Source organism: Microtus ochrogaster, linkage group LG4, assembly GCF_000317375.1.
Source record: "Microtus ochrogaster isolate Prairie Vole_2 linkage group LG4, MicOch1.0, whole genome shotgun sequence".
Classification (NCBI taxonomy): Eukaryota; Metazoa; Chordata; class Mammalia; order Rodentia; family Cricetidae; genus Microtus; species Microtus ochrogaster.
In genome coordinates this window covers 7,397,554-7,409,979 of record NC_022030.1, presented here as the reverse complement: position 1 = coordinate 7,409,979, position 12,426 = coordinate 7,397,554, and the positions used below count along the sequence as shown (strand labels likewise).

General features: G+C 44.0%; 1 protein-coding gene across 1 annotated transcript; it reads left to right on the top strand.

Moving 5' to 3' along the window:
* The first annotated feature begins 1,114 nt into the window (after nt 1–1,114).
* On the top strand, nt 1,115–12,169 carry Il22ra2 (interleukin 22 receptor subunit alpha 2). Its single transcript, XM_005361021.1, has 5 exons — nt 1,115–1,175; nt 3,404–3,644; nt 5,747–5,925; nt 10,693–10,862; nt 12,020–12,169. The coding sequence occupies exons 1-5, from the start codon at nt 1,115–1,117 to the stop codon at nt 12,167–12,169; spliced, it is 801 nt and encodes a 266-aa protein (XP_005361078.1).
* Nucleotides 12,170–12,426: the final 257 nt, after the last annotated feature.

Genomic DNA, 12,426 nt, shown 5'->3' with positions numbered 1-12,426 from the left:
TCATCTCTTTCTTTTTTTTCATCCATATACAATGAAAAAGAAGCCAGAGTATGTTTCCTCTTTTGACCTCAAGAGCCTCTTCGAAGCATAAAAAAGCAAAACAAACAAAGAAACAAAATCCCCACAACTTCACTTTGCTTATATGCATAATGTTTAGTGCCTCCAAAAGCACAGGGGGAATTTGTTGGTAAAGCAATGTAATGGAACTCTAACAAAGAGCCCATGAGTTGGTTCAATCTGACTTCACAGAGTTGTGAACCGGATTTGATGCAGCTCAGACTGATGGCCCTCCACAGTTACCCTCTTCGGTCATCGTTTACTATGGCAACTTTGAAGATCTTCCTTGAGATTAATTGCTGGAAACCATGGGGTAGAACTGGGAAAGGAAGAGAATCTATTGAAATGTGTTCAAGGCCACCTTGGAGAAGAAAAAGTTAACAGTATAGCAGGGAGCTCTCAGGAGAGTTAGGAGCGCCAAGGGGCCTTAGGCATAAATATCAGGGAGAGAGAAGCTCTCCAAAAAGCACTGCCTACAACCCTTTGAACAGCTGCCAGGCACTGAGGCTGCTACAATTGCCAAGCACATTATTCTGAAGTCCTCCTGGTCCCCCAAACACATCCGGCCTCTTAGAGCCAAATTCCCTCAAGATTCATTCAACTCACCTTGTATAATTCCTGTCCCACCCTGTCCTCAGGATTTGCTATCAAACTGCCAGATAAACATTCAGCTGTGTGTGTATATATGAACAGTTCAGAGATTCAATCTCTCTCTCTCTCTCTCTCTCTCTCTCTCTCTCTCTTTTTCTCTCTCTCAATGTCATCAAGCGATTATAGGCACAAGACACAAAACCCTAAGTCACATAGTCAGAACATATACATATGTGTGTATACTTATATATGTAAATATGTGTTAAGAGATTCCTAATTCTTAGTGTAAGAAAAATAATGTAACAAAATGAATTTCTTTTAAGGAAACATTTGCCATTGGTTGAGCCCACGGAAGTGACGGTCCACAGTTCCCTCTTCTCAGGCGTCTCCTCACTGAAAGGAACACTGGTCTCCAGACAGGCACACTGAAAGGAACACTGGTCTCCAGACAGGCACACTTGCAACCATGATGCTGAAGCTTTACTTTCTAGGCTTCCTCATCAAGTCCCTCCTGACCATTGGAATAGGTAAGTACTTTACTACTTTCTTTTAACTGGCTGGTTTTGAGTCTGATCAAGACAAGTTTAGGAATGGCTTGAATGGTTTTCTGGACTCTGTAAGGTCACTAAATGGTCCCAGGAGACATAGGGTCCGTTGCTCTCTGCATCCTGACTGAATAGCGGGTACCTGAGTTCATGGCAGAGGGACCACTTTCATGGTAGAAAACAGATCATGGTCTCAACCTCTGTGTGTGTGTGTGTGTGTGTGTGTGTGTGTGTGTGTGTGTGTGTATGTATCTCTTTATCTCTTGCCTCTCTCTCTCTCTCCCCCCTTCCCTCCCTCCTAATATCAAGTGATTAAGAGCACAAGACCCAAGACCCTAAACCACATAGACAGAACCTAGATTTCACATGCCGTTTGTTACCTAGAAAAACAGGTATTTTACCTAACACCCTATCCAAGACTTTTCTTGTCTGTGGAATGAAGATTCATAGGTTACTGGGGAGCCTTACAGTTAGTGTAAAGGCTGAGTATTTGAAGCAGCCTCCCCCACAGAACAGAGGCCACAAACAAATGGTGCCTACAGAGAATTCTTCAAGAATGTTTTATCAAGACAAACCTCTCAGAGAGGCCCCTGGAGTCCTGAGTCGGTAGATGGGGACGCTCACTTAAGTGGCTTAGGTAAGCATTCACAGTTAAGCAGTTGTTTTATGACTCTGCATTAAAGCGACCCCAGTCCTATCTGACAGAAATAAGGGAACTAGAGTAGGCTATTCCTCTTGTCCTTGGTAGCAAGGATGCACTTAGCAGGAATTCAGGGGCTGGTAAAATGACCCTGCTTCCCTACTGTACTGCACCTGTAACCCGGGGCATGGCGTGACGTGTAACTTGCCTGAGCCTGTATCCTCATCTGCTAGGGCAGCAGTAATAGTATCTCTTATGCAGTTGTCCGTGGATACTTTGAAAAGAATGAGCACAGCTTCTGATGGATGCTTCTATATGTTCACTAATAAGAGTCAAGAAGGAAGGAATTGAAGGAGGCAAACGCTTATAATTATTGCATTACTCTGCCTCCATCACCAGCCCCTCTTGCCCGGAACTTTATTTTCAGTTTTCAGTAGTAAGAAGCAGGCTATAGAGTCAGCCTGGGTACAAAATCAGCTTTAACGCCTGAGCCTGGGTAGATCCCTTCACTTCTCCAAGACTGGGTCTCTAGACCAGTCGAGGAAGACTCAGACGGTATCTTTGTTATCAAGGAGGAGTTGGGCAAGTTCAATGAGCAGATGATGAAAAAGCCCCTCGGTGCTTTGTGCACTGTGAGCTGTCACTGAGAACAGCAAGGACAGTGAAGTTGTTAGAAGAATCCAAGGTGAGCCCAAAGACATAAGAGACAGAGCAAGGAGCCAGCCATCTTCAGGTTAGCAAGTCAACTCTGGGTGGGTCTTCAAGAAATTGTGCCTGTCATCTGCTACTAATTTTTATGTACTAACTAGGATTAGGCAGGTAGTGATCTGGGCACACAAAATAAGGCATGGGAATAGACATCTTCCAAGTCCATACCAACATTCATGCATTGCAGGAGACCTTCAAAACACACACAAAAAAAATTGGCAATGTCAACACCATAACAGCATTCAGTGGGTAAGAAGAAATATCCAAGGAAACCAGCCTTTCTCCTTTGTCAGAAACTTTGAACCCTGAAATACATTTTGTTATTAATCCCCAGCCTCTGTAAGATTAAATGCAGGTAAAGCTAGGTCACCGTGTTAGATGATTTGAAGAAGGAAATGCAAGAATCCTGTCAAGCAAAGTCTTGCCCTCTCCTGCCTATGACTTCACACCCTCATCAGAGTCCACGGTCTTGAGTGTGGGCCAGTGGACCTGAACAACTCTAAGTAGGTACTTATAGCAAGTAGACAGGCAATGGGTTTTTGTTTGTTTTTTCAGTCATTACATCCCATTGCTAATTGGGTATAAACTAGAGTTTATGCTCTCTATTCTTTTCATGAGTTTTAGTGTCTTTACCCATTGGGGAGTGCTGAAGGGTGGTGGTGGTGGTGATATCATTAACTTTTTTTCTAGTACGGAAGACATCATTCTGCAGTTTTACCTCAGACTACAGGAGTAGCGCAGGGGCAGAGAACTTGCCCTGAGTTCATGCACTAGAACTGGAGAAGGGAGGGGCTTCTCACCATTATACTGAGGAGTCAGAAATATTGATTTTTGACCCTGCCACCACTGCCTTCCCTTCGAGTGACTCCCCGGGGCCTCCTGATGCAGAGATTTCATGAAAACCTTCTGCCGCTCAGAGCAGCAGTCATCACAGCCATGCCCACCGCTGTCCTTTTTGCCACTTTAGAAACTCAGCCGACCCATGGATCTCTGAAGCCTCGGAACGTCCAGTTTCAGTCCAGAAATTTCCACAACATTTTGCGATGGCAGCCAGGGAGCTTCCTCACTGGCAATGGCAGCGTCTACTTTGTGCAATACAAAATGTAAGTAGATTCGGTTGGCAGGGGCTACCAGGGGATGCGCTTTAGAATGCAATGGAGTGTGAGGATCTGAACACCTTTGGATTTTGCTTTATTTGGCTTTTTGAGGAGTTCCAAACAGGAGGGTTTAGAAGAAGCGGAGGTAGGGACAGAAGGTTGTCCGGGGACGCAAAGGTACGATAATGTGCGCAGGTAAGTCAGCTCCAGGGAGCTCAGGATAGGAGTCCTTAGGCATCAGGCATTTCCAGCACATGATGGCTCTTCAAGTTGTCAAATGGATGTTGGCAGCCACTCACTCAGCCCAGAGCAAATTAAGACACTCAATTAACACAAAGCTACTGGTGGTTGAACTTGAGGCAGACATGGGAGAATGTAAAAGATATTATTAATTTGGTAAATTTGTCTTTGGTTAGGTTTACGGTCTACCAGATTCTTTGTAAGTATTAATGATTTCTGTGAGCGTACACACACACTAGGACACGCAGCAGCATGTTCCTCTTGTCGGATCTTCATGCTTGCTTTGCCGGTTCAATGCCAAAACTCAGATGTAATCAACTCCTTTCCTTTGTCAAGGCTGAGAAATAGTTGCTCCTGATTGGAGGGTGACAAGTATCCAACCTACACATTCCATAGGGGTTTTGAGATTCTCCTCCTCCTAAATAGTTTGGAAACTTGGCTAAGTAAAAGGCAAGAGCAATTGCAGCTTAGCTTTCACGGTCTGTAGTAAAAAGTCCAAAAAATCAGGTGTAGATACGAGCCAGAATAATGCCTCTTAATCCATAAATCCATCCAGGTTCCTTTAGTTGGAGTGGCCTGGGAGGAGAGCTCTTTGCTCAGATTTTCCTCTGAATTAATTTTAAAAAACAATATCCCAGGTTTTTTTTTAATTTCCCTCCGTAAAATGAAGCAATATTTTCAGCAAAAGCTTCTCTGTTTCCAAACAAGGTTTGGACCAAGCTAGAGAAGTTTGCGGCCGTGGTTGCGGCGGTGGGAAATAGGGACCGGTGCTCTATTCACATGCCCCCTGCACACAGTACAAACAGGTCCAAAATGAGCCTGAGTGTAGCCAAAGAAATAAGAGGATTTGAAACTGTTCCACCATGAAGCTAAGATTCAACCTGAGGCCTCACAAAACTTTAATCTGTAATTCTTTAAGTTTACATAAAATTCAGACCTCGGAGGGGTGATTCCTGTCCCTATCGTATTTTCAACAGCACAAGACACACATGTCTAATTTTGAGAACTTTCATTTGTTTGCATGGCTTATAGTTAATTCACACCTGAACTATTTTTAATAGAACACACACAAAATCTTATCATAAAGGAAACAGAAAAACTCAGTCACAGCAGATGAGCTCCTGTGACAATGACAATGTGTCGTCACTAAACGATGATCCAAGCTCATCCGATTGCGCCGTGTTTGTGTTGCTGCTTCTGTCTTCATCCTGACACCATGAAGCTACTGTAATTACGTGGAGCGTAGAGGATAGGGAACAGCAATATTGCGCACTTCATGGAAGGACAAAGTCAGTCCTTCAACCAGAGCCCTTCCTCCTCAGCCTCCTGCTTGCCACACTCCGTGGTCTTCCTCTCTCTCTTGTGAGCAGCAGGAAGGTTTGGTTGTCACGCCACCCCATGGGCTCAGGTTAGCCTTTTGCTTCACCCTGTTTTTCCAGCGTTCTTTCTCCCAGGTCCTTAGTACCAGAGCTCCCTAAGGAACCCTCAGAGCAACTTCCACTCAATTGTCAAGAGCTGGGCTATGTGTGTTCATTCGGTAAGCATCACCGGAGAAGGCATGCGGCATGGTTGAGGCTTCAGAAGTGGGAAGAATGTGGATGGAGTACGGAAAACGGAAGCCGGTCCACATACCAGAAGAAGCACACCGCTGCACACCAAAGGAAATAAGCCCTTGTGTTAGTGACACAGAAGGCTTCAAAGCTCACTTTAGCATTCAGCAAGCCAGTGCCCTGGCTGACATGAAAGGACTTTTATAGATTCTTGAAGATAGCCTAAAATTTCAATCTGTAGAAAGAGCAACACACTAGAAAAACTGGCATCCTCAGGAGGGAGAGAAGAAACTCACGTTTGTGATTTCCCTTCTGTAGGTATGGGCAGAGACAATGGAAGAATAAAACGGACTGCTGGGGGACCACAGCGCTCTTCTGTGACCTGACCAATGAAACCTTAGACCTGTATGAGCCGTACTATGGGAGGGTGATGACAGCCCGGGCTGGGAGCTACTCTGCCTGGAGCATGACACCCCGCTTCACCCCGTGGTGGGAAAGTGAGTTTCACTTGCCATTTCCTTTCTTCCTTTTAACAACCTCTGGGTGCTTGGCCAGGTCCTGTGCTCTGCTGAGACCCATACTGTCATCCTGATGGAATCCTCGGGCCTACACTAGGCACTTGTGTTTATAACCTGTTTGATAACCCTGGAAATCTGGGTCAGAGTTTCAAAGCTCCAGCATCTTGCTTACACAGAAACCTTTCAATCTATTAACCCCCAAACACTCAGAAACAACAATCATTTCTCTCTTTATCCCAATGCTTTCTCACTTCACAGATCCTGTCCCTCTTATTTACAGTCCGTGTAAAAACACAGGGTTTCTCTGTAAAACAGTCCTGGCTGTCCTGGAACTTGCTCTGGGGATCAGACTGGTCACAAACTCACAGAGATCCACCTGCCTCTGCCCTCAAGTGCTGGGATTAAAGGCCTGTGACACCAGCACCTGGCACATTTGAAATTTAAAAAGAAAAAGATTTATTTTACATATAAATGCTCTATCTGCTTGTACAATTTTATGCCAGAAGAGGGCCTCAGATCCCACTATAGATGGTTGTGAGCCACATGCGGTTGTTGGGAATAGAACTCTGGTCCTTTGGAAGAGCAGCCAGTGCTCTTAACTGCTGAGTCATCTCTCCAGCCACATATAAATGTTCTTAGTTCTAAGTACAAATACTGTAAGTCGGGAAGACATTTGCCAACCATGCTAGCAGTATTTATGAGAACATATCCCAAGACCTGAACTTCCTCTGGTTAACGTCTGTAGTGATGGTTTGGCTCCCCTGGTCTGAAGAGCTTGGGACTCATCTGTCTACCTCCTCTAAGTGATGCAATGTCCACTTAGACTTAAACTTAGTGACTTAGGTTCAAAATGCTAGATGCAATGGAACTCAGGAGAAAGGTTGCTTTATTTATTGATTGATTGGTTGATCATCTTGAGCTTTTTACTTGGGAGATGAACAAAAGAAATTAACAAACCCACCTGTACTCTTTAGCATCTTTTCTGGGCAGGACTTGAAACTCAAGTCAGTCCATGAACAATTCTCTGAGGTAAAGGAGGAAGCTGCACGATTGAGCTGGTTTGCACCATTCAGGGGATGTGTGGGTCATTTCTTATATTTAAGGTTAGAAATCGGATCAAGTTCAAATATTTATCAATGTCTGACCCATCAGATAAGAACAGCCCAAGACACCGGCTCAGAGCAGTGGAGACTTTTGGCTGTCCTGCTTAGATAGGGATGGTATCACCTAGTTAACAAGGGTTTAGGTTATTTCTATAGTCCTCCTCCTCACAGAGAAAAAGCCTTGCGTGGGGGGGGGGTTCTTTTGTAGCTTCCCAAGTAGAAGAGACACCCAGCATCTAAAACAGTTCAGCTGAGCTACCTGAAACCCTTGGGAGGAGTCCCACTCCCTCCTCTGACTCTTCACTCTCTCCTGGCCCTCTTCTCCCCCAACTCCTGAGGCAGTGCAAACATCCTGTGTTGAAAAACAGGTTTCCAGGACCTGAGGACAGTATGTTCCTAGACCCTGGTGTGACAGTTAATGAGTCACCTGTATGCACTGGCACTCCCAAGACCAGCTCTGAGAAGCATCCTGTTACAGCTCACGGAGCTCCGACTCCTGAGGTCTGTCTAGAAACAAATCAGTTAATAAGGAAAATTGTTACCTTAAGTGCCATCCGGTGCCAGGTAAGACTTCAATTACACGGTACCATGATTCTTTGGAATAAAAAAAATATATATATGGGTTTTGGATATAGGCTATAGCCATATGAAAAACCATCTCGCCTCTTCTATAAACTGACAATGCAACTCCTCCAGGATGTTGTTAAGGGGAAAGCTTTTATTGTAGATATGAGAGAAAGAACAGCCAGAGGTATCTAGAAGAGTTCAGAGCAGGTGAGGAGAGAGTAGTGGACCAAACATGGCCAGCAAACTAGACCTGGCCATGGGAGATGCAGGAAGGTAGAGGAGGGAGGAAGGGGAGAGGTAAGAAGGGGAGGGGAGGGAGGAAAGAAGGGAGGGAGGGAAGGAGGAAGAGAGAAGAGACTAGAGAACAGAGAGAAGAGGAGAGAGAGATGAGAGATGAGAGAAGGTGGAGGAAGTCAGGGAGGGCACAAAGTTATGCATGAGAAAATGGATAACAGGCACTTGTGATACCAAGGGGCCTGAGGCCAGCATGAGCCTTGAGGCATACTGATAGGCGACAGAGATAGCATTTGTCCCTTCTGCCTTTTGACATCTGGGGAACTGGAGTTTCCTTTGAACCTGACATCTCCCTTGTTCACACAGCAAATATCTACACGGTACTTACTGCACATTTGTCTGGTCCAGAGGGAATATGGCAAGCAGAGCAAGCAGATAAGTCTCTTCCCGGAGTTTTCTGTTTGGTAGGGAAGACTCATATGGACGCAGTAGCATACTCACAAAATGGTACCCATGATGGGTGCTGTAGAAACAAAATGAGCTCTATGAGATCTTAGCCAAGGAGGGACCTGGCCAGGGGTGTTTGGAGAAGTGGTTCTGGGAAAGGACACTTGAGCCGATCTCAAGATGAATAGGTGTTAAACAAACAGAAGGAGGGGGAGAGCATCCCAGACAAAGAGAACAGCATTTGCAAAAGCCCTCTTACAAGAGGAAGCAGAACCAGTGTTAGGGACCAAAAAGCGGTTGGTGCAGTGAAGCAAGACATGCCGTGGGGCAGCGTGGAAAGGGAGCCAGTCAAGGGAGCTTTTCTTTTAAGGAGTTATGGCTTCCTTCAGAAAAGGAAATAGCAAAGCAAGCACTACAGCACCAAGCAGGGTCCCAAGTCTCACAAGATGTAATTTTGATCAGACTGCCCAGGAGACCGCGTTGTCAGGCTTGTGTTTTGTAAAGATCAGTTTGACTATGTTGGTGGAAAAACGTAAAGAACACATACATAATGCAGGAAGGGGAAGCGGTAGGCTAGGTTATGGTAACAGGCTACAGGAAACCAGCTGTGGCCTGCATTAGGCTCATGAAAAAGACTGTCGAAAATCTAACATTGGATGGACAGGGTGAGCGGTTGGATATACTGGAGAGGGAGAAGAATTCATTAAAGATGGCCTCTGTGTCTATCTCTGGTACAGCTACATAGACCAGAGATTATTTTGGGATGCAATTTCATGAGAAAAGAGCAGTTTGTGGCATATTGGGTAATCACGAATATGAGTTTAGTTTTTACCACATTGAATTTAAGATGCCTGGACCCACCCCCACACAATGTCTGTACAGATCTAGTCCTCAAAGCTAAGGATGCCTTCTGTGAAAGACACAAATCTGTGAGTCATTTTCATATCCTGTAATGGTCATCTATAAATTTGGATAGGAAAAGTTTATTGAAAGACAGGTACTGTTTTGTGAGACTAGACATTAGGGTATTTCACCAAAAAGATGACCCAGCAAGAAGAATTTTAGAAGATTTGTAACAAATACCCAATGAGACAGGGAGATTAACAATCCGGTGTGTTCACAAGCACCACAGGGAGACAATGTTTCCAGGACAGGAGTGTCAGGGCTGGGGACCTAGCTTATGTAGAACATAGAAGTACCTGTTTTCTATCCCTGCACAACAAAAACAGGAGAGTTGCCAGAGAACCTTAATCAATCAGCAGAAATTTCTAAGTCTGTACCCCCTTCCACAAAAGGTTAAGAACACTGGTCTTTAAAATTAGCAATAGAATTAAACAATAAGAATATGAGATGGTGAATTGAGATATTAAAAAAAAAACTAGGCCCTGGATGCTCCGGATTATGAGGCTATTTCTGTAAACATTGCTTGGGCCTCAAGGGACAAACACTGTATAAATGTTCCAGGGAAGAAAAAATGCACAATAGCATTTTGTAAATACAGAGCCACACTAGAGAAAGGGTGTTTGGAGATGCCAAACGTGATAATAATGTTAAATTCTTGTCTAGGAAAAGTGAGCCACTTATAATAATGTCCCCCGAAACTAAACAGGACTGTTCTCCACATCTGCATGTGATGGCGAGGGCTCTCTGCTCAGGAGGATTCGGAGCATGAACTGCACAAGCAAGATTGAATCCTGTGGCTCTTGGATGGGTGAAATGTAAACCCAGGGAAATTCCTTTCTCTGCAAGCAGTCAGATAAAAATTCTAGATGGCTGAAAACTCAGTTTACTTTTGGTCCCAAATTAAGAAGCCAGGGTGGGAGGGTGTGTATTAAAAACTTAGCTCTTCCAAACACTTAGAAGTTTGAAAAGAAAAAAATGATAACACAGTCAACTTACAAAATATAAAAATCTCTGAGACAAAAATTGTGGATTCAAGCTCAGGTCTGCTACAGCTGAAGAAGAAACTCACAGACTAGAAACAGGTCTAAAAAAAAAAAAACAGTCAAATAAGCTATTTTGAAGAAAAAAATAAAAAAAATAAAAGACGCTAAGATGCATGGCAAACAGAATAAGAAAATTTAGCAGATACAGAATCAAAATTCTAGGAGAAAAAGTATAAACATATCTTTCTTGTTCTAAGCCCTCCCTCTATATAACTTTTATACTTAAGTTTTCTGACGAAATTATAGTGTTGACAAAATGATTGGCAGACATTCTCTCAATATTGAAAGAGACTGAAATTCAGTCTTTTACAAATGGAAGAAAAACTATCTTCGTAATGATTTTTGACACACTTCTGAACACAGCAGTGATTTGGCGTGATGCATAGTGCCAATTTGTAGCAGTTCGATGTTTAGAATGCTTTATCAACACTGCTAATTTTTTTCTCCAGCAAAGCTGGACCCTCCCGCCGTGACTACGGTCCCAGTTAATGGATCTTTGCTGGTGCTTCTCCGTGCCCCAGAGCTGCCGTACAGAAACCGAAAGGGAAACAATACATCTACGGAAAATTACTATAACTTGGTATACCGAGTTTTCTTAATTGACAATTTGGTAGAAAAGGTGAGTTCAGAAGACTAGATGCCTGGGTCTTTCGTTTGCTTAACGAGCATTATGAGTCTATCCCACGACCTGCCTCTTTGATGTTATGTCTCCAGATCTTTCCCTGTCTTTTTATTCTTCCATCTTCCCTGAGAAGCTGAGTGAGTGCCTCTATCCGCATCAGAATTTCTATGTGCATGCCTTCCTGTGTGTAGTGCATGCAACCTTTCAGATGGTCAGCTTCCCTCCTTAGACTTCCTTGCATAGCGAAAAGTTAATATAAATATTTCATTCATTTTTCTGTTGCTAATGTTATTTTATTAGCTTTCTACTCCCTCTTTATTTCAGTAGCCTTTGAATTGCAGTTTCGTTTGGTAGTCTCTTTGGGGGGATTGATTGATTGATTGATTGATTGATTGATTGATCGATTGATTGATTTTACATCCCAGTCACAGTTTTCCTCCCTCTTCTCCTGCCAGTCCCTCCCCTCCCCACTCCCACCCTTGTTTAGCAGTCTTGCTGTGGTAGTTTGCATTAGAACGCCCATCATCAGCACCTTTATCTAGGTTCTATGGTGAACAGATGCCCTTTTTTGTATCCATCTAAGTCAGGGCTTATTTAGTTGGAAGGGGAAAAAAAAACACACTGAAACTGATTCAACTACAGAAGAAGAGGGCTAGTTCAGGAGGACACAAGAAGCCATCCATGACAGTCAGAAACAGGAAACAGGTGCTGCCAGACTTTCTAAGAATCAGAGAAGTAAAATGGGAGCTGAGTCTGCAGATTCCCTCTTTGTCTCTGCTCTCTCTCTCTCTCTCTCTCTCTCTCTCTCTCTCTCTCTCTCTCTCCTTCCTTCCCCCCTGCACTCCCTCCCTCTCTTTGACCAAGTTTGCCTGTGCAGTAACCCCTGCAAGTCCAGGCCATTTCCTGACTCAGAACTCATATACTTGAAAATGAGACTCTGGCCACGGCTCCAACCATCCTTAGCCTTCAAGGAGAAGTCATGCGGCTTGACCGCTTAACAAGTGGCTTTTTCCAGTCATGGCCCAGGGCTTTGGGGAAGGAGGCTTTACCTGAAGATCTCCAGCGATCACATACAAATCACTGATTTTAACGAAGAAGAAGCAAATCGGTACCTCACTGGAAACCATTCACTCTCTGATTTCTCTCCTGTGTAGGAGCAAAAGGCCTATGAAGGAACTCAGAGAACTGTTCAAATTGAAGGTCTGACTCCTCGCTCCGGTTACTGCATAGTGGCAGAAATATATCGGCCCATGTTAGGCAGAAAAAGCCCTAGAAGTGGGCGAAGATGTGTGCAGATTCCATGAGCAGGTCTGAGGCGCTGTACAGTGCCGAAACCAAACACATATTGAAGATGGGATGGCTTGTGCCTGCAACAGCTTGCTGACTTCTGTTTCTGTTTTCTTAGCGCAATGCCCACACACACCTTTCAAGGGTTTCTTTGTCAATACTTTCTTTTCTGTTTTAGTTACAAGGTAAATTTGAACTGATTCAACGGTTAGAATTTAAATAAGAGAAAGAGATTAGAGAGCCGTGATAGCTTGTGTCTTTAATTCCAGCATAG